General features: G+C 44.3%; 2 protein-coding genes across 5 annotated transcripts in view; both read left to right on the forward strand.

The window, feature by feature from the left end:
* The first annotated feature begins 95 nt into the window (after positions 1-95).
* Positions 96-3,058, forward strand: NDUFB8 (NADH:ubiquinone oxidoreductase subunit B8). Its single transcript, XM_085229596.1, has 5 exons — positions 96-279; positions 417-543; positions 822-921; positions 1,973-2,128; positions 2,827-3,058. Exons 1-5 carry the CDS (start codon positions 180-182, stop codon positions 2,917-2,919), a joined length of 576 nt encoding a protein of 191 aa, XP_085085722.1. The 5' UTR covers positions 96-179; the 3' UTR covers positions 2,920-3,058.
* Positions 3,059-4,078: 1,020 nt separating this feature from the next.
* Positions 4,079-18,308, forward strand: part of SEC31B (SEC31 homolog B, COPII component) — a 32,454-nt gene continuing 18,224 nt past the window's right edge. Inside the window, exons 1-12 of one of the 4 annotated variants that reach the window (XM_085229593.1) lie at positions 4,079-4,223; positions 8,065-8,153; positions 9,658-9,781; positions 10,017-10,212; positions 10,978-11,073; positions 11,943-12,083; positions 12,573-12,715; positions 12,968-13,067; positions 14,984-15,145; positions 16,047-16,199; positions 16,918-17,148; positions 18,147-18,221. In XM_085229593.1, coding sequence (XP_085085719.1) covers positions 8,075-8,153; positions 9,658-9,781; positions 10,017-10,212; positions 10,978-11,073; positions 11,943-12,083; positions 12,573-12,715; positions 12,968-13,067; positions 14,984-15,145; positions 16,047-16,199; positions 16,918-17,148; positions 18,147-18,221 — 1,500 coding nt within the window. In that variant the 5' untranslated portion in view covers positions 4,079-4,223; positions 8,065-8,074. Of the gene's footprint in view, positions 4,224-4,263; positions 4,498-7,650; positions 7,775-8,064; positions 8,154-9,657; positions 9,782-10,016; positions 10,213-10,977; positions 11,074-11,942; positions 12,084-12,572; positions 12,716-12,967; positions 13,068-14,983; positions 15,146-16,046; positions 16,200-16,917; positions 17,149-18,146; positions 18,222-18,308 lie in introns of those variants that run through there. The other 3 variants (XM_085229595.1, XM_019617604.3, XM_085229594.1) reach the window with 3 other exon arrangements.

Consider the following 18,308-nt stretch of genomic DNA (forward strand, 5'->3'; position numbering starts at 1 on the left):
CCTCAGCAACGCCGGAAGCGAAGAGAGGGGCACCATGGAGGCGGCAGAAGGGAATAGATGCTAACGGCGCCCCCCTGCGTTCTGGCGGTTCTGGCGGAAGGCCGGTCCCGGTTCTCGCTTTTTCCTCTCGTCCCTTCTGTCCCTGCCAGCCACCGTCGGCGGCGCTGCGCGGCGGGGCGATGGCGGCAGCCGGGGGTGGCGGTGTCCTCTGGCGGCAGGCAGCAAGTTGGCTGAGGGCGGCGCGGGCCGCCGCTGCGGTGCCCTCAGGGGCACGGGCGGGTAAGGGGCGGCCGGGAGTGGGGGGCCGTGGCGGGATGGGCGGCGGAGGGATGGGCGGTGTCCTTGAGGCCTGCGGGCTGTGAGGGCGCTGCGCCCTTCCCGGCCGGGCCCGCGCCCACCGCGCCGCTCCCCTCCAGCTTCGGGTCTGACCAAGGATCAGCTGCCCGGGCCGTACCCGCGGACGGCGGAGGAGCGGGCGGCCGCCGCCAAGAAGTACAACATGCGAGTGGAGGACTACCAGCCCTACCCTGACGACGGCTTCGGGTGAGTTGGGGGCCCCTGCCCCTGCGGCCGGGGTCTGGCTGCAGCCTGCTGCAGTCCTCACCGCTGCGTGCGTGCAGACTTGGGAGGCATCGCGTGGGTATTGCAGCGGTGGGTAGGTGGGTTAGTGTAGGTGTGTGCTTAAAAACGTATCTGTGCACCTGGATCCATATACATATATACATATACATATATATATATACCGATGTATATTATGTGCCAAACGTGCCAAAATTCATGCAGATTTCTCGAAGGTGTGAGGTTTTGTCTGTTTCTCACAGGTATGGTGATTATCCCATGCTCCCTAATAAGTCCGCACATGAGCGAGATCCCTGGTACCAGTGGGACCAGCCGGACCTGAGGCGCAACTGGGGAGAGCCGGTGAGAACATCTGCAACAGCGTTCAGGCATCAGTGCTGCTGTTACTGAATGGCATTACGTGGGCATCCTTACTGTGCTTGCTTTGTAATTCCTTGTTCAAACACATCCACAAGCACGGGGGTGTTACACGCAGCACAGGGACAGTCAGAAGTAAAGACTGTGACCATCAGGAGAAACGTGCTCAAATAAAGCATCTACGTCAACTTGCATTATCTTAAGCTCCTCAAGCTCCTGATCAGGAGTAGCGTTTCTGTTAGTATGTGGCCTTTCTGTGAAGGATTGGAATCTAGCTGTTATTATTGAGTTTGGTAGTTGACTTGAGCTCTTTTTACTAGAAGTATTGTTTATATAAGCATGTGTATGTAATACATCGTAGTATAAACATGCAAGAGCTTACAACATGTGTATCACAGAGTAGAGTTTAAAGTCTATGTTGCAGTGTCTGTAGGAGCCACCGCATAGAAAACCTTGTGGTGATTCTGTATTTTTGTGCTGGTCAGCATGTGAAGGCTCGTATAGGTAATGCTGCCCTTAGGATGGGTAAGATTTTTATTTGTAAGAACTGGCTCTTACTACTACTTGAGGTGGCTTCCTACTGCCCTTACTCTTATGGAGTAGCAGCAGGTGCTTTACCTGCTTTGAGGAACCAGCTTCCAAATAGCAGGTGGTTGCTTCTTTGCTTGGAATACAGCTGCTAGTTCTGTTTGGATGTGTGACTGATCTTTCATAAAAAAAGGGTCCCAGTTTCTGCTGTGACTTCTCAGCAGTGCTGGGGAATAAATCTAAGGCGGAGTGATTATGCATATAAATAAACATTGTTCCTGTCTTATAATTAAGCATGATTGCCAGGTACAGACATAGGATGGAACTTGGAGCCTTGTTTTACTGTAAGCAATAACTACCTCTGTGGCTTTAACTCCACTTGTGTGGTGGAGATTAAAGGTAACTTCTAGCAGTTTTGTGATTGAGAATGTTGTAAATAGTTCTAGGTAAAAGCAGCTTGAGTACTGCTGGTAAATCTGTGTCCTTCTTTGCTGTTGTTATTCTTTAGATGCACTGGGACTTTGACATGTACATTCGGAACCGTGTTGATACATCCCCTACTCCAGTTCCATGGCATACTATGCGCAACCATTTCCTGATTTTTTTGGGTACCATGCTGGTCATGTTTGCTCTTGGAGAGATCTATCCATCTTACAGGCCCGTGGTGAGTGATACTCTTGGGTAGAGGGAGGGAAAATAGCTGTGCTGCTTGTCACTGCTGATGGCCAAAAGAGTATTTTCTGCTGCAGTTGAGTGAGTGTGGATGTGAAACCCTGCTGGCAGCAAGAGACGCTTCATTCAACCTAAGTTACTCTGTTGGCTGGCTCAGTTTGGGTCACAGGTGGTTCCATAATGAGCAGTTCTCATTAGAGGGAACTAATTTTTAATTTTCTTAAAGGATCCCTCCTTTGGTCTAGGCTTTCTCCTGCCTGTGTGCCAATGTGCATGAGAAATGCATTTTTCCTCTTCTCTAGCCCTGTGTTTTTCATTCTCTCCAATGATCTGCATCATTTTGAATAGTACTGATAAACGAGTCTGAACACAAACAAGCAAACAGTTCTTGCAATGTGTTATCCTCACACTGCAAGATGAACTGTTGGTTGATTAAATATTTCCCTGTTGAAGGGCTTGGGTTTTTGCAAAAAACAACCCAACCTCTAATGTCTGAATTTCCTGATCTGATATTCCTACTGAAGCAGTTACATTGAAATTTATGGAGTGGCTGACATGCCTTCTTTTTTAAGGAGGGAAGGTTAGGGGTCTTAGAGGAGACTGGGGGGAAGTCGAATGAGATGTTTTCTCCTTACCTCCTATGTTGCTTGTTTGAATGTGGTGTATTTGCTGCTGTTTTTGTCTTTGTAGGGACCGAAGCAGTATCCCTTCAATGATCTGTATCTGGAGAAAGGAGGGGACCCCGATAAAGAGCCACCAGTTGTGACGCACTACAAAATCTGAAAGCTGCTGGAAGTGCTTTTTATCCTGCACCAGCTCTGCTGGGGTTGGCATCTTCTTTAGTTTTCACTGCAGCATAAGTTAATGCTTGTTCTTCAACACTGAACCACTAACTGCAGTGAAATATATCAGTGATACCTATTGTGCTAGTTGTCTTTTGTTTTGAAAAGGTGAAGCAATGGCCAATGGAATTAAATGTTATTTGCCATTTTTCTAGACGGGCTATGATGTGGGGCAAACTTCTGGCTTATAAATATTTTTGTAGAAGATATGTTTGCTAAACCTGTTTATGTAGGAGATATTACCTGTTAATAAGTGGCTTATTGGAGGCACAGCTTGGAATTGAACTAGAGCATATCACTTGATGTGAAATGTCTGGTCTGGAACCAGACTAAGTGCCAGTTTTTGGGAGTCTCATTCTGTGTGAATAACTGTCCTTCCTCAGTGGGATTTGGCTTTGATCTTTTCCTGCTCTAGATGACTTCAGTGAAGCCTGCCAAAAAAAGCTAGCAAACAAACCCAGCTGTGGCCTGGACTTCAGGTCTGAGAGCACAGGTGCGCTAGGTGTGTGCTAGACAGCCTGAGCTAAGGTAAGGGCCTCCTATGGTGTTATTCCTGTTTGATTGGGAAAGTTATGCATAGTTTAATTAAGCTCCTTTATTTTCTAGCTCTACCCTTTGCCATAAACTTTTCCCTCTGTTGCTGAAGGCGGCAATACCTTCCATACAGGTGTGTGATAGAAGTTCCATTTCCCTGCTCTGCTGTCAGCACCCTGCTGTCACTCGGTTGTGTGCATTAAGGAAAGTGAACATTTACAGGAAACGATTTGTAATTAGCAGTGTAAGAAGACACCTCATGACGGCAGGTTCTTAAGGGCAGTTTGGTCTCTGTCATTTCTGTAGGGATGTGTGTGCAAGGAAATGAGGACACACAAGTGTTTGTAAATAAGGCTGATCTCTCGGGCAGTGCTGAGCAATCATCACACTGCTTGGCTCCTGCTTTTAAACTGGAAACAACGGTGCTTTACCTCAGCGGGGTTTGGGTTTTTCGGGTAACTTTTTGAGCTGCAGGGACCACGAAACAACGGGTTGTGCCCAGGAAGGCGCTCCTGGGGACGCTCGGCTTTGGGCGCCGTGTCACTGCTCTCTTCGCACTCCACCTGCGGCCGAGCCGCTGGGAGGCGCCGCTGGCGCATGCGCAATGCAGCGGGCGGGGCGCGTTCCTCGGAGGCGGCGCCTTTTGGGCTCCCGGCGGCCACCGTCGTAGGGCTCAGCTGCGGGACCGAGCGGCGGGACGGCCGGCAGCCGGTAAGGGCCGCGGCCTCTCTTTCCCGTCCCGCCTCGCCTCGCCTCGCCTCATCTGGGCCGGCACCGAGCGGCCGCTTCCGCTCCGCACCGCTCGGTCCCGGGAGCCGCCCTCGGGCCGACCTCGCGGCCTCGGAGCCGGCCGCCTCTGCCGCTCGGCTCGACGTTACCGGGGCTCCGTCGCCGCCCCTCTCTCTCGGCGGCACTGGGTGCGCCGGGCCGGCCCCGCGCCCGTGCCCTCGGAGCGGCCCTTTGCCGGGCGGCCTCCAGGGCCCCGGTACGTGTGCGCGCTGCCGTGCGCTGAGCGTGCCTGGCGATGGTTGGAGTGTGCTCGCAGCGCGACAAGTTTCTTTAGCCGTGTGGCTGGAGCGCACGAAACTCCGAAGTTTCTTTCCGTGCCGTGATGGTGTCGGGGAGGAACGCCGAGCCCTGCCCTGCTGCAACCCCGCCTCGGCAGCGCCGGCGATTAGCCGCGATTAGTGTCTGTGCCTCCCGTAATCTGGGTCTATAATAAGCACCTGGGAGAGCTGCGGAAAGGAAGGAGTGGTGCGAGGGTTTGGGATCGATCCTGCGATGTGGAGCGTCACGCAGTTTGCATCTCAGCTCCTGTGTCATGGCCCTATGGCCTCTGACGGTTTTGGGGGGCTGCTTTGCTGCCAGGCGACCTTGGCTGAGTGTTGTGTTCTGTGTGCTTGGTTACAGTGGGTCAGACTGGCAGCTTCCTTCGTGTGCTGTGCAGGAGGGCTGTTGAAAGGGGCGAGATGCCCGGGGGGGTGTGGTGTCACCATCCCTGGAGGTGTTCAAGAACTGTGGAGCTGCGGCACTGAGGGATATGGTTAGTGGGCACGGTGGTGGTGAGGGATGTTTGGACTCGATGATCTTAGAGGTCTTTTCCAACCTTAATGATTCTATGAAGGGGGAATGGTTTGATGCCCAGTGGTGTGGGGGACTGGAGAAGTGAGTAGGGCCGTACTGACAGTCCTGAGTGGGGAGGGAGAGAGAAGGCCTTGCAGGAGTGGCACCAGGATTGGTTACTGTGGCAGCTCTGAGATTCAACCAGAAGATAGAAGGTCAGCTTGGTCTTTTACAAGTGTTTCAAGCTACTGTAGATAAGGAATTCTGCCCCTGTCAGCACTGCGTGTAATCCATCACTGTGTTAGAGCATGTGCTCCTACCCGTGCCCTCCATTTCCCAGCAGTGAGCAGTGCCCGGCAGTGCCGGGTTTGGCTTTGCAGGCGATGTTACCATTTAAGGACACTGTGCAGGAAAGCAAGGCTGGGGGAAGCTTTGGGGGAGCGCTGTTTCTGTCCTGCTACTGCCACTGGGGCTGAGATCCGCTGATGCATTGTGTCTGTAATCGGATGTTCCTCTGGAAGACTGGGAGGTGGAATTGTCATGCCTAATTAATTAGAGGTCGTAAGAAAAGCATGAGCTTTCTCAGAAGTCTTAGGTGCTATTTTGGGAGATAACAGCAGGTGGCAATCTCTCTTTAAAAATTGTGCTGTAGAGGAGTCCGGTACTTGTGAGTCTTTCCTCAGACAACCACAAGAGGTCGCTAAAGAGTCTTTCTTTAAGAATCGTGGAAGACTCAAGTCAGGGCTTGACTACGGACTTAGAGCCCAGGGGTTGAAGGAAGCGTTGCTGCATTGATACTGCTGCAATGGAGCTGAAATAGTAGAATTTGCTTTAGGACATGATATTGCGATCTTCTGGCTTTCTGTGTGTCTTCTGTGGGCCCTCAAATCTGTTGGCCCTGCTGCTGCATTGCCTTGATGGCTCGGAACATAGAAGTTGTCCAGTTCCTGTTGTCTAACACTCCTGCAGTTGTCCTGTTGATCTTGGGCCAATTTATTAGGCAAGCCACTTGTTTGCTTTTCTGTATCTGAGTGAGTTACCATGGGCAAGACATTTTATCTTCCAGTTTTGTTCTAACATAATTCTATGAAAAGAGAACAATAATGCTGACTTTCTTATGCAAAATGTTTAGTGCTTTATTGACAAGAAGAGCTGGGCGATCAGTCAGTAAGGTTTTGCATGGTTTTGTGAGTTTGTCTTTGAGTTTGCCTGTTAAATACAGACTGTGGCAACCATCCCTGCAGCCTATCCAGCACAGAGGGTAAGCAGTGGGAGGAAACTGTAACATTCACCTAGCCAGGAGTTTGGTGATTATACTCTTTATTGTTTTACTTACCAGGAGGAGGGAGTCTCTTGGCTATACTCTAATAATGTTAATGGCTCAGTAGGAGGTTATCATTTCAAAAGTGAAGCAGTGAGGCTTGTGTGTTCATCTGGCTCCTGCAGCTGATGGAGCTCAAGTAGAGGAGGGAAAGGCAAGGAGGGGACTGATAGGAAACTTGCCGGCTGTCTGACACCCCTGTTCTGATGGAGTCAGGATGTTTTTGCATTAGGCCCTTGCTAGCAGGTTCCTGAGGCTCCTTCTGGGGATGTTTTCATTCCCCACTGCTGAAAAGAGGAGCAGGCCAGGACAGTGTTCCTCTGTGTGTGTGCTCCCTAAAAAATGAATGCTAAAAAGCATTCAGTCAAACAGCATGTCCTGACATGACATGAGGAAGTGGGGAATATGTCCTTACCCTTCTGACTGGTGACAGAGAATACCCTAAGGCGGGTCTGGAGTTACAAGGCATGAGGTCTGAGTCCTAGAAATGCTGCTGACCAGATGTCTCTGCATGGGGAAACTGTCAGTTGGAGGCCGTGGCTTCACATAAGCCTCAAGATAATGGAAGACTTTCAAAACTTTTTTTTATATGCTTTGGCCAGGCAGTGGGCTGGGCACAGCAAGCTACCTTTATGAAGGAGGCCAGGAAGAAGCATCCGTGTTCTGGTCTATGGCCAAACTCTGTATGATTGACATTTGTTATCCTGCATCTGGATGGATGAGGGACCACGTGGACTCAGGATGTGACTGAACTAACAGCCTGGCTAATGGTTATGTGCCTAAAAGGCCTGGAATTGATTGGTGCGGGCTGCTTTCTACCCAGTAGGAATGAGATCCTACCTGGAACAGCAGTTTGTCTATATTTGTACTCATGCTGCAGCCTCCTGATTGTGCACTGTTGATGTTTGTCTTTCAATTATCTCGCTACATTATTGCCCAACTGTCTCTGCAGTGACATGGGGAGGTTGTGTTGCCCCTGTATAGGTGTGTGTCTGTCTACTCAGTCTCAGTAAAAAGAATTACGGTCAGAGCTGGGCTTGAAACCCAGTGGAATACTTATACTTCTGGATCACTTCCTCTCACCTTTCTGCTACCACTTGCAAAATGAAGCGGAAGGTCAAATGATTTTTCCTTTGGCTTCTCTGAGGCGTGAGAACAAAGTACATTAATTAAATTGGCACGTGGTAGCATTGCACTTTGTTTTCTGTTGCCACATCACTTTGCTGTTTGGAATTTACCCTGTCCTTAGATTCCATCTGCTCCATTTTTGCCGATGTGTACTGACACCAGCTTGTTCAGAGAGAGCAACTGGTGCTTTACGAATACATTTAAGTGGATTTCGGCAGCTGATTTAAACGAGCCTGGGCTGAAGACTTGAGTATGTTGTTTAATTCAGATTCCCTCCCTTTCACTGAAATTCTCCTGTAACTGGGTATATGAAAAAGAGCCATGCAGTACGGAAAATCTGGGCTCAGACAGCAGGAATTGTTTTTTTATTAATTCATACCAGTAAAACTACTAACTCAGAAAGCAGCAAATAATTACTCTCAGTAGAGAGAGAGCTTTTTTTCTTAGTACTAATGTAAAGAGAATGCTTTGTTACCATTGTAGTTATTTTCACGTTGGCTTTGTCTAGCTATTCTAACTGCTGTGTGAAATTTCTTCTAGAGCCTAGAAAATGAAGCTAAAGGAAATTGAGCGAACTGCTGTAGAAGCGTGGAGTCCTGCAAACAACCACCCCATTTATCTAGCAACAGGTAAAGTTCTTCACGATTCAATAAACTCAGAGTATGAATCACAGAGAGACTTTATATAGAGCTGTAATGGTAAAAAAGAAAAAAAAAAACAACAGATTTTCAGGAATTCCCACTTCAATTATCTTGCTGAAAACATTATCACTTTTTTTTATAAGTGACATCCCTATGGAGATTATTTTTTATGCCTGGAATTAACACCTTAAAGAGCAGTCATTTTTCAGAGCATGAATACATTACTTTTTTGATCTAGCTTCTAATTAAGTCTGTATGAACTCTAGTGCCTGCTTGCTATGAAAAATTAAATGAAGTTACTTAGTATATCTGGGGAACTAAGTTCACCCTAATTGTGTTCACTTAGGCTCACTTTCAGTTTGTTGGTTTTCAGTCACTATCAAGTAGCTTGACAATCAAAGAATAAAATTCTTTTCTTTGTAATATTGCTTGGTTCGGTTTACGTTCAGTTTTCAATGTTTCTGCAGAACCATCATTTACAATTTTTATAACCATATTATTTCCTGAAGCACAAAATCATCATGTTCACTGAGTTGGAAGTGGGTGAATTTAGCGTCCATGTGGATCTTACAGCTTGTGTTGTCTACCCAATGTGGGAAGTAATCAGGCCTGTCTGCTGTCTGTCTGGGTTGTGCAGAATTGACACATTGTCCTGCTTTGTTTTCAGGAATGGCTGTCAGAAGAAACTGACTAAAGTTTGGCTTTGGCCTTAAAAACAGCATTACTGTTTTTGGGGTAGATTTTTCTAGTTTGAGTTTCTCTACTAAGACCAGAGCTTTAATTGGACCGAAGGCCTTGGCTTCAGTCTGCTTTAGATCAGAAGCTGCAGTTTATTGTTTGTACTGCTTTTTTATGCTCCCTTGGGCTCTTCTCTTGCCATAGGCAGTTACAAAGCATCCCTGTTGTAGCTGGGTAATTATTTGCATGGCAATGTCTCATTAGGCAATGTTAAATCTATTTTTAATGTTTATTCCCTAAACTGGGGAGAAGGAAGCCATCGCTGGGTGACTACTGTCTCTGTGTGGGTTGCTAAGGAATGCTTTGTTGGCTTAAGACTGGAGAACTTTTGCTGTAGGCTAAGTATAGAAGTTATGATCATGATTTCTGGTCAAAGTTGAGCAGTATACAGAAATATTTAAGAGCATAATTTTACCTGGATTTGAAAAAGCAACTGTATTTGTAATTTCAATTGCAACTTATTATCAGGAATTGTGGTAGTTTAGATAAGGTATATGAATTATATCTATCTAAAAGAGAGAAAAATACTTGCATAGCAGTGATCCTGGTGCCCAGAATTTCTTGAAGAGTTTTTAATTTCTTTTAAAGTCTCTGTTGTACTAGTTCCTGTTTCTGAGGTACTTGTGTATGTCCTCTCCCTGAATAGGCACAGCACTGATAATCTGTTGACTACTAAGTTTACCAGTGCCTTGTTTATATATTGTAATCTTGAAAAAGTGGTCAATTCTAAGTACTGTCCTTGTACTTCTGCTAGGAACATCTGCCCAGCAACTGGATGCATCCTTCAGTACAAATGCCACCTTGGAAATATTTGAAGTTGACTTCAGGGATCCCTCTCTGGACATGAAGCAGAAAGGAACGCTTCCTGCCTCAAACAGGTATCAGTGTCTCATGCTATTGCCCAGTGGAACTGAAGAGAGTTTTTCTGGTACAAAAAAGGAGAGAGGGCATTTGTTTTCAGGATATAAAGTGATCTTTTGAATCAGTTTATCTCTGTCATCAAGGACTAAATATTTTTGACTTCACACAAATCATGTTGGAGCTTTGGTGATGCAGAATGTCTTGACTTCCACCAAATACTGTAGCCTATGCCGACTTTATTTTCTTCTTTAGGTTTCATAAGCTGATCTGGGGTAACTTTGGAAATGGGTCCCCAGAGTCCTCTGGAGTGATCGTCGGTGGAGGGGAAAATGGTGTACTGACAATGTACAGTGCACACCGGATCTTGGCTTCAAAGAGTGATCCTGTAATTGGGCAGACAGAGAAGCATTCAGGGCCTGTTCGAGCTCTTGACTTCAATCCCTTCCAGGTATGTCACATAAAGGTACTTATAAACAAATGTGTTTTTTTTTTTTTTTTTCCCTTGTGTATACAGATTTATTAACTGAAGGAACAACAGTTAACATGAAAGAGACATGCTAGTTGTGCCACAAGATTGATTTGGAACTTTGATTAGGGCACTGCTCACAGCTTTGTCACTGTATTACACTGTGACCTTGATCGATTCATTTTACCTCAAAACAAAACATATCCTCTACTGCTGTTACAAGCTGGACCATTACCCATCTGAAGGCAGGACATCTTTTTTTTTTTTTTTTCCAGTTAGTGTTTAATTCAGTGGGGTTCTGATCATGCTTGAAGAGGCTGCAAAATAAGCAAAAACTGGACAGAACATGAGTTCTTGTGGCAGCACAAAGGCAAATTGGTCTGTGAACGCAAACCCTTTTGGGAAACCTGCACTTTCTAAGAAGGAGTGTCCCTGATGCCTGGAGCAAAGGCTCAGCTGGTCAGAGACAGTGGCTTTCAGACCTGTGGCAAAGTTTCTTGATTAACGCTATTCAACTGCAAATCTAGCTACTTGCTAGACAAATTTTAAATAAGCTTTTATCATGGCACAGCTGAAGACATAGAGGCCAGAAATATGCTCAGTTTATAATCTTAGAGGCATCTGTTAAATGCAGCTCTTACCTGGCTGTGGAAGTTTTGAGTTTTTTTGTTTATGCTTATTCTTAGGAAATCTGTCCTCCTCCTCTATAAGCAGGAAATTCAGATGACCTTTTCTTTTTTTCTGCAGAGCAATCTTTTGGCTTCTGGAGCCAATGATTCTGAAATTTTCATCTGGGACTTGAATAACTTCAGTGTGCCTATGACTCCAGGGACTAAATCACAGGTAAATGAGTTTTCCACCAGGCAATAGCTCTGCAGTCTTATATCTCAGTAGGGAAGGCAAAAGGTGTGACTATATGGAATCATCTTGGTGTAGTTACTCTGTGAAGGGGGAATGAGCTTGACCTTTGTCAGGGGAAAGATGAATCATAACTGATAGGCTTCAATTTGAGAGGGTGGAAAGAATGCTGTAAGGAAGGTGAGGTAGGCTAATAAATTGTAGAACAATGCACTTTGCATGGATGAGTAAGCTCTTTGTGAATTTGCATCAGATACCTGACCAGTTTGTCTTAAGATCCAGCTGGGGCATGTGTTTTGGATTAATGATGCTTTATTGTGCCTTCCCTGAGGAATCAATTTACTTCAGGCTTCATGTGAAGCTTTTCATATCTCACGAAGGCAAAATATACCCAGCGTGGCCAGTGAGCCATTTAATGCTTCTTAGCTGTTATTCCTAGATAATTTTTCCTGAGTTTGAAAGGGAATAAGCTGATTATGATCATGTTATTCAGGACAACCGTAGTAAACTTGTCTAAAAGCAGGTTAGCTTTTTCTCCAATAAGCCTTGCATTTGTCTCCTTTCCTATCTATCTCCTGCATTGCAGGAGATACAGTTATATCAATTAGCCTTGAATGCTGTACCATTTTCCATCTCATTGCACTCCTGAGATGTTGCACAAGGTCATTTTTCCATTTATGTTTCTCATGGGAGTCAGAGTAGAAACACTAATATTCTCTCAGCTGCAGTTCTCTCTAGTCTGCAGCCTGATCTTACATGTTTTGCAGGTTCTAGTTAGTCCAGTGTCAGAATCCTGTGATTAGTGCTTCCTCAGCACAGAGATAATAGACTTATGGCCATTTCTATCTTTGCAGCCTCATGAAGATATCAGTGTGGTGTCTTGGAATCGGCAGGTGCAGCATATTCTGTCCTCTGCTCACCCCAGTGGCAAGGCAGTGGTTTGGGACCTCAGGAAGAATGAACCTATCATCAAAGTCAGTGACCACAGTAACAGAGTGAGTGAAGACTGATTCTGACTTGCTTATGACATGGCATCACAGTGACAGCAAAGCAGTAGCACAGCTCTTGAGTTCAAGTGCTTGTGTTGTGGGAGCTGTTGTGACTGGTTCTCTTGGAGCTACAGCGTCAAAGCACATCTCTCTCTTACTAAAAAACTGCAAAAACAAGCCTCCTACCTATTCCCGAAGTACAAGGTGCCCTTGTTTTACATTTGTGTTCATATCTCATTTATGAGAAGCCTCCTTCATTTTTATCCTAGCTGTCTTCCTCAGTCAACTTTGACCTAATCTTCCAGCTTCTATTGGTTAGTTTTTTGGCTGATAGAGAAAGTAGAAATTCTTGCTTCTTAGAATAAGGTATTGCTAGACTCACTCTATGTCAAGCATTCTAAGCAAGTTACTTGCAGAAAGAAGTGGCTCTTGGCCATTTGTGCCATTGCCAGCTTGCACTGCTGAATTTTCATCCTGTGCTGTTTTTGTCCCGAGATGCATTGCTCAGGAATGGCCTGGCACCCAGAAGTTGCAACCCAGCTAGTTCTTTCCTCTGAGGACGACCGCTTGCCAGTGATCCAAATATGGGACTTACGTTTTGCTACCTCACCTTTGAGCCAGCTGGAAGGACATACTAGGTGAGGGCCTGCTTGTCATGTTGCCTTTTCAAGGATCTCCATCTTTCAGAGGCCAACATCTGCAAGACCAGCTTTGGAGAAGTGAGGCTATTTATTTTAGGTTGTTTTGTTTCACAGATGAGTCTGGTTGAAGCAGATATGAAAAACTGGTGTTTCTGAACTTAAACCAACATGCACCAGCACTTCTTATTGACAGAGTGAGAGAGAGGGCTGAGTATGAAGTATCACTGATTTCTTTCCGGTCTGTTTTAGGGGAATTCTGTCTGTCTCCTGGTGCCAGGCTGACCCTGAATTGCTGTTGAGTAGCGCCAAAGACAACCGGATCTTGTGCTGGAACCCAAGTACAGGGGAGGTACTTAACAGCTATAAGTACACCTTATCTTCTTCATACAAACCAATGTGCTATACTATATGTTTGACCCTTTTTTATATTTGTGTGGAGTGCTAATGTCTTTTCCTTCAGTATGTCTTCTGCACTGTTCTTTTTTGGATAAAATGACAATATTGTCCATATCCTGACTAAAAACAACAAGCAGAGATTTCCTTTGATGTATCTATGTCCAGAGGTCGTACAAGGAAGAAATCTTTGACTAAAACTTTATTTAAGGAAATCAAGACTACCCTGTGTTCACACACAGTGTTCTCTGTGTCCATTTGTTTCTTTCTCCAAGAGTACTAGAAGATTTGGGGAACTTAAATGGGAGCAAGGATCATTTGTTACGATCACTGAGAAGGGAACAGTGTAAATAAATATGCTTGCAAAATTTATTCAAAGCACAGAAGTTTCACATGTAGTTGTTTACCTAGCTGTGTATCTCAGAATTAACGTTTTTGAAAAAATTATGCTTCACACTAAATTTAAACACTTAAAATAAATCTGTGTAAAAAAATTCTTAACGTGCCTCCTCACTCAGTGCTGAGTTTCTGGATAAAACTGAAACTTGAACTTTGAACAAAATTTGCTGGGTGGATCTTGGCAATAGTGCAGGGAAAGTACTTTTACAATACTGAGCAAAGTATTTCTGTGAGCTTCAGAGTGGATTCATCTCATAGGACAACTTGATATCTCACCACTTGCCTTGGAGGCATGAAAAAAGTTGTCCTTTTTGTGAAAGACATTACATGTGTGGTTGCAGTTTCATGGGCTTTGGAACTCACTCCATACAGACAGCTGACAATTGGAAGAGAATCAGACTCTGAAATGCCTAATTCTTACTGAAGTCTTTTCACTTTGTTTTAGAGGAAGAACTTAAAAAGCAATTTTAGTGCAGCTGGCTCATCTTTATGCATCCAGATGTATATTTGCAAAGTCTAAATTCAAATTAAGGCATTAATGCAGCTTATTTTTAGGGTTCTTGTTTGACTTAGTGCCAACGATTAGAAAATTTTCAAATGATACCAGAACTGGGAGTTTTCAATAGTAAGGACAGGGCATTTACATAGAATGGCTGATCTGGTAATTTTGGGGAAGCGTTGGTTTCTTTGTTGTTTTTATTTTTGGGGGAGGGGGGGGGGGGAAGGGGAGATTTCTTTTACTTTAGAACAGTCTGTGTTTTAATATAAGTACATGCAAGGTTTTGTACCTGCAAACAAAGAACACAAATAATCATCACACAGAACAAAGCTGGGATTCTTTATGCTGGATAGCTCTACCTGTGAGGCACAAAGCAGATACCTTCATTTTTACAAACTTGGAGGTTTGAGGTCAAGGTTGTGTTAGTGAGTTGCCCCAAGGTAGGCAAGAAATCTATGAATGGGCCATTAATTGAATTTTGGATTTTTGATTACTGGACCAGAGATTTGTTGGCTGTAATATCCTTTGTAGTTTGTCTGCAGCTATTGCAATCCTCTTTTCTTGTTCTACTTTTTCTTCCATAAGCTTTTTTTCCCTATCATTTCTGCCCACATGTTCTTGCTCATTACCTTCTTGCTTATTGACCTCTGGTTTTCTTGCATGGTTTCCTGATGTTTCTCCCTTGGTTAACAGCAGTTGCAACAATGTTATTGTGCTCTGATACTTAGCAGAACAAAATCCAAAAGTAGCAAGTCAGTTGTGCTCTAGAATTAGAATCCCATTATTAACAGCATTCTGTTGTTTGGGCTCAGTGTGCTACAGTTCTGATCTTGCAAATTTGTTCTTCCCCAAGCAAAAATAAAATACTTGTGTCACACTTTTATTCGACAGTGATATGTAAATTGAGAGTGGGGTAGTAATTTGGGAAAAGCAAATTATGTTGTATGCTTCTGTCTTCTCTGTTTGTGTGATAGGTGGTTTATGAGTTGCCCATTCGTAGTCAGTGGTGCTTTGATGTCCAGTGGTGTCCTAGGAACCCTTCAGTCTTCTCTGCTGCCACTTTTGATGGATGGATTAACATTTACTCTGTTATGGGCGGGAACTTAGAAGCTCAGCAGAAGACACAGGCTGACAAGGTAAAGGACCCGAAAGTTAATACTACTGGTACTTCTGTAGTGTGGTGGTATGATTTGTTTGTATATTTTAAGGTTTAGGGTAACCAATTATTAAATTTTAGCTGTTCCTTTAGGAAATGGTCTTTCTTTGGAATAAGTTTCCTTTCAAGTGACAGAGTAACTTGAAAAATAAAACATAAGGATCTTGCCTGTGAACCTCTGGCAACCTTACCTTGCCGAGGTTCGTGTTGCTTCCTTTCAGGCATTCTAGTCAGCTGCATTTTGGAGCTATGTCCTATGATCCAGTGAAGCTTATCCTTAGCAAACACCAAATCTATTCCAATAATTTTAAAAATAAAGAATGCTTGTAAGCAGCATTGTATGTATTCTCACCAACTTCCTAAATGTCAGAAATCCAGATCAGAGGTCACTTTTGACATACTCTTGTCTAGGCAATAAAGTCTGGAGAAATTATTTCACCAGCCTTGTCGAAGTCTTATATAAGCTTGAGAAAGTCTTTAAAACTAATTCATTTGAAAGGCACAGCAATGAGCAATACAGGAAACAGACTGACAACTTTTGACCATGTTTTGTCACTGTCTTGCATAAAACAATTTTGTAACCTCTTTTTTTTATGAGCTGGATGCTACACCAAGCAGTATTTGTTGAGGAGTTTTGCCTTGCTAAGGAAAACTTAGAAAGTCTCTGAAGGTGAAGCTTTGAGAAATAATTTTGAGGACTATTTGGTATTACCATTTGTCTTACAAAGGGCTTGGTTGTATTTCAGAAAGATGTTCTGTCATTGTCTCTCTCCTTGCTGATGAAGAAAGTAATTAATTATTAACAGTATTTTTTTTTTGTGCTTAGTCCATTACAGAGAGAAATTGAACTGTATCTTATCCCTTTCTCCATCTGATTCTAGATCTCTTCCTCCTTCAACAACCTGGATCCGTTTGGCACAGGACAGACCCTTCCTCCTTTGCAAGTGCCAGAGCAAGTAGCTCAAACCACCTTGATTCCACCATTAAAAAAGCCACCCAAGTGGATTCGCAGGCCTGTGGGTGTTTCGTTTGCAGTAAGTAAATGGAGTATCCTTCACTGAAAATGCTTCTAGTGTCTTCTAGTGATGTAACACCTTTCTTGAGCAAAACCTTTTGATCTTCCTGTTGCTAGTTGTTCCAATGTTTGTGTAAGGAACAGTGTGTTTTCCCACCTGGGTAAGCTCTTTTGCCCAACGTTTGGGTGTATTTCTAACAAGAAAGTGTCCTGGGGCAGAGAAAAGGAGTCTAAGTAGAAGTTAACAGAGCTAAGAAAGACTCTCAAATCCTGTCTTTGTAGGCTGTGATATGCACTTCTATTCTGTCTTTCTCCTCTCTATTCAGTATTTAATTTTTTCCCCCTTTTCCTCCTAAATCAAAACTCTTTATTCCTTCAGCCTGTCTTGACTTGTTCTCTCTCTGTCTAGTGCCTACTATTTGCGTGATGGTTTTCATCATTGCAGCCTGCCTCTCAGAAAAGAACAAACAGTTCCAAATGGTACTTCTTCCTTTGTGCCTCTCTGACATTTGCAGTTAGCAGTGCCTGGCAACGCATGCAAGAGTGATGTGCTTACCAGCAGGAATTACCGATCCTTCATCTGAAGGACTCCCTCTGAGTTTCATGTACATGTACAGCAGGAACATTGGGTTCTTATTGGTCACAGCTGGAGCTTGAGTCAGCCTTCTTAAATGAAGAGTTAAGTGAAGTTGTTAAATGTAAAAATACTTTTTTTTGTCTCTTTCATTCTTTCTCAGTTTGGAGGAAAACTGATTACCTTTGGTCTTACCAAAGCTTCTGGGCAGCAAGTACAGCAGACTTACCCCCACCAAGTTTTCATCAGTCAAGTCACTACTGAAACTGAGTTTCTGCTTCGGTCCAGAGAACTGCAGATGGCTCTGCAGTCAGGAAACCTCCTTGATTACTGCAAGGGCAAGATCCAGACAGCCAAGTTGAAGTACGAGGAGAACCTGTGGAAGTTCCTAAAGGTAGGATGCCACTGGTGAAGCACAGGGGTCAATTCTGTTATGTGTTTGTGTATTGGGAAATACTGGGACCTTTTCAATAGTACAGCATTTGCATAGTCAACTTGATCTCTTGAATGAATAAGGTGACCAATTGCTGTCTTAAGTGCTGAGAAGAGTCTCCGTTGCAAGGATCACTGCCACCATGTAGCACTGGATGAGACATGTCGAACTGTCACTCTACTGAGGTTTTTATAATCCAGCTAGCCTACGGTCCTGTGAAACCACTCCAGGGCAGGCAAGATTCATTACTGCTATCTTAAACTACAAACTGAGCATCTTAATTCTGTTCAAAAGAATGTTCTGCATGATCATTTCTGCATCTGCAGGAACAGTTTGACTGTTTACAAGTATCTTGTCTATGTACAGACTGTTCAGTCTGGTAGTGGGAATGGCCTCAAAGAGTTACTGAAATAGCTGGATCTCCTTGCAAGGAATTAATCGGTCATTAAACCATACAGCTAGCACATGAGCTGGGCTGTGTACAGCCTGAGGGAATTTCTGAGTCTGTCTGAAATCCCTACTCAGAAAGCTTCTCTAATAACTAGTTTGCTACTTCTTCAGTTGAAGCCAGCGGGGAGTTCATGCAACCACACCTTCATTTTCATCCAAGCTCAGGTCGGTCCATTGTCTCTGTGCAGAGACTGTATCAGCAAATTCTGGGCCATCCAGGGAATTAATGGCTAAGTGCACTAAATGTGCACCTGCATAGACCTCATGCTTGGTTGCCACTTACTTGTAACTTTGTAACAAGCTTGAATGTTAGCACAAGCTTTTATTGTTACCACAATTTAAATTCTATAGGTTTTCCCACTGTGTTCTGGATGTACTTGTCATAGTTATTTATCTGTAAACTGAGCTCTATACTTTGTTGCTGCTAGAAGTAACTAGCTATTGGCAGTATGTAGATGTGTAGGATTTTATACATTTTCTTGTCTTTTTCAATGTCCTTTGGGACTCAGGTGAACCTGGAGCAGGAATCTAGGACTAAACTCCTCAAGCTGCTGGGCTACAGCAAAGAAGACCTGCAAAAAAAGGTAACGAGACTTTTGTTAGAGAGACCTTTACAGGGCTAAAGCTTCTGCTCGAACGTCATAGAATTCCTACTAGAAATGAATGCTTGT

This window comes from Meleagris gallopavo, chromosome 8 (assembly GCF_905368555.1).
Source record: "Meleagris gallopavo chromosome 8, MGAL_WU_HG_1.1, whole genome shotgun sequence".
NCBI classification, from domain to species: domain Eukaryota; kingdom Metazoa; phylum Chordata; class Aves; order Galliformes; family Phasianidae; genus Meleagris; species Meleagris gallopavo.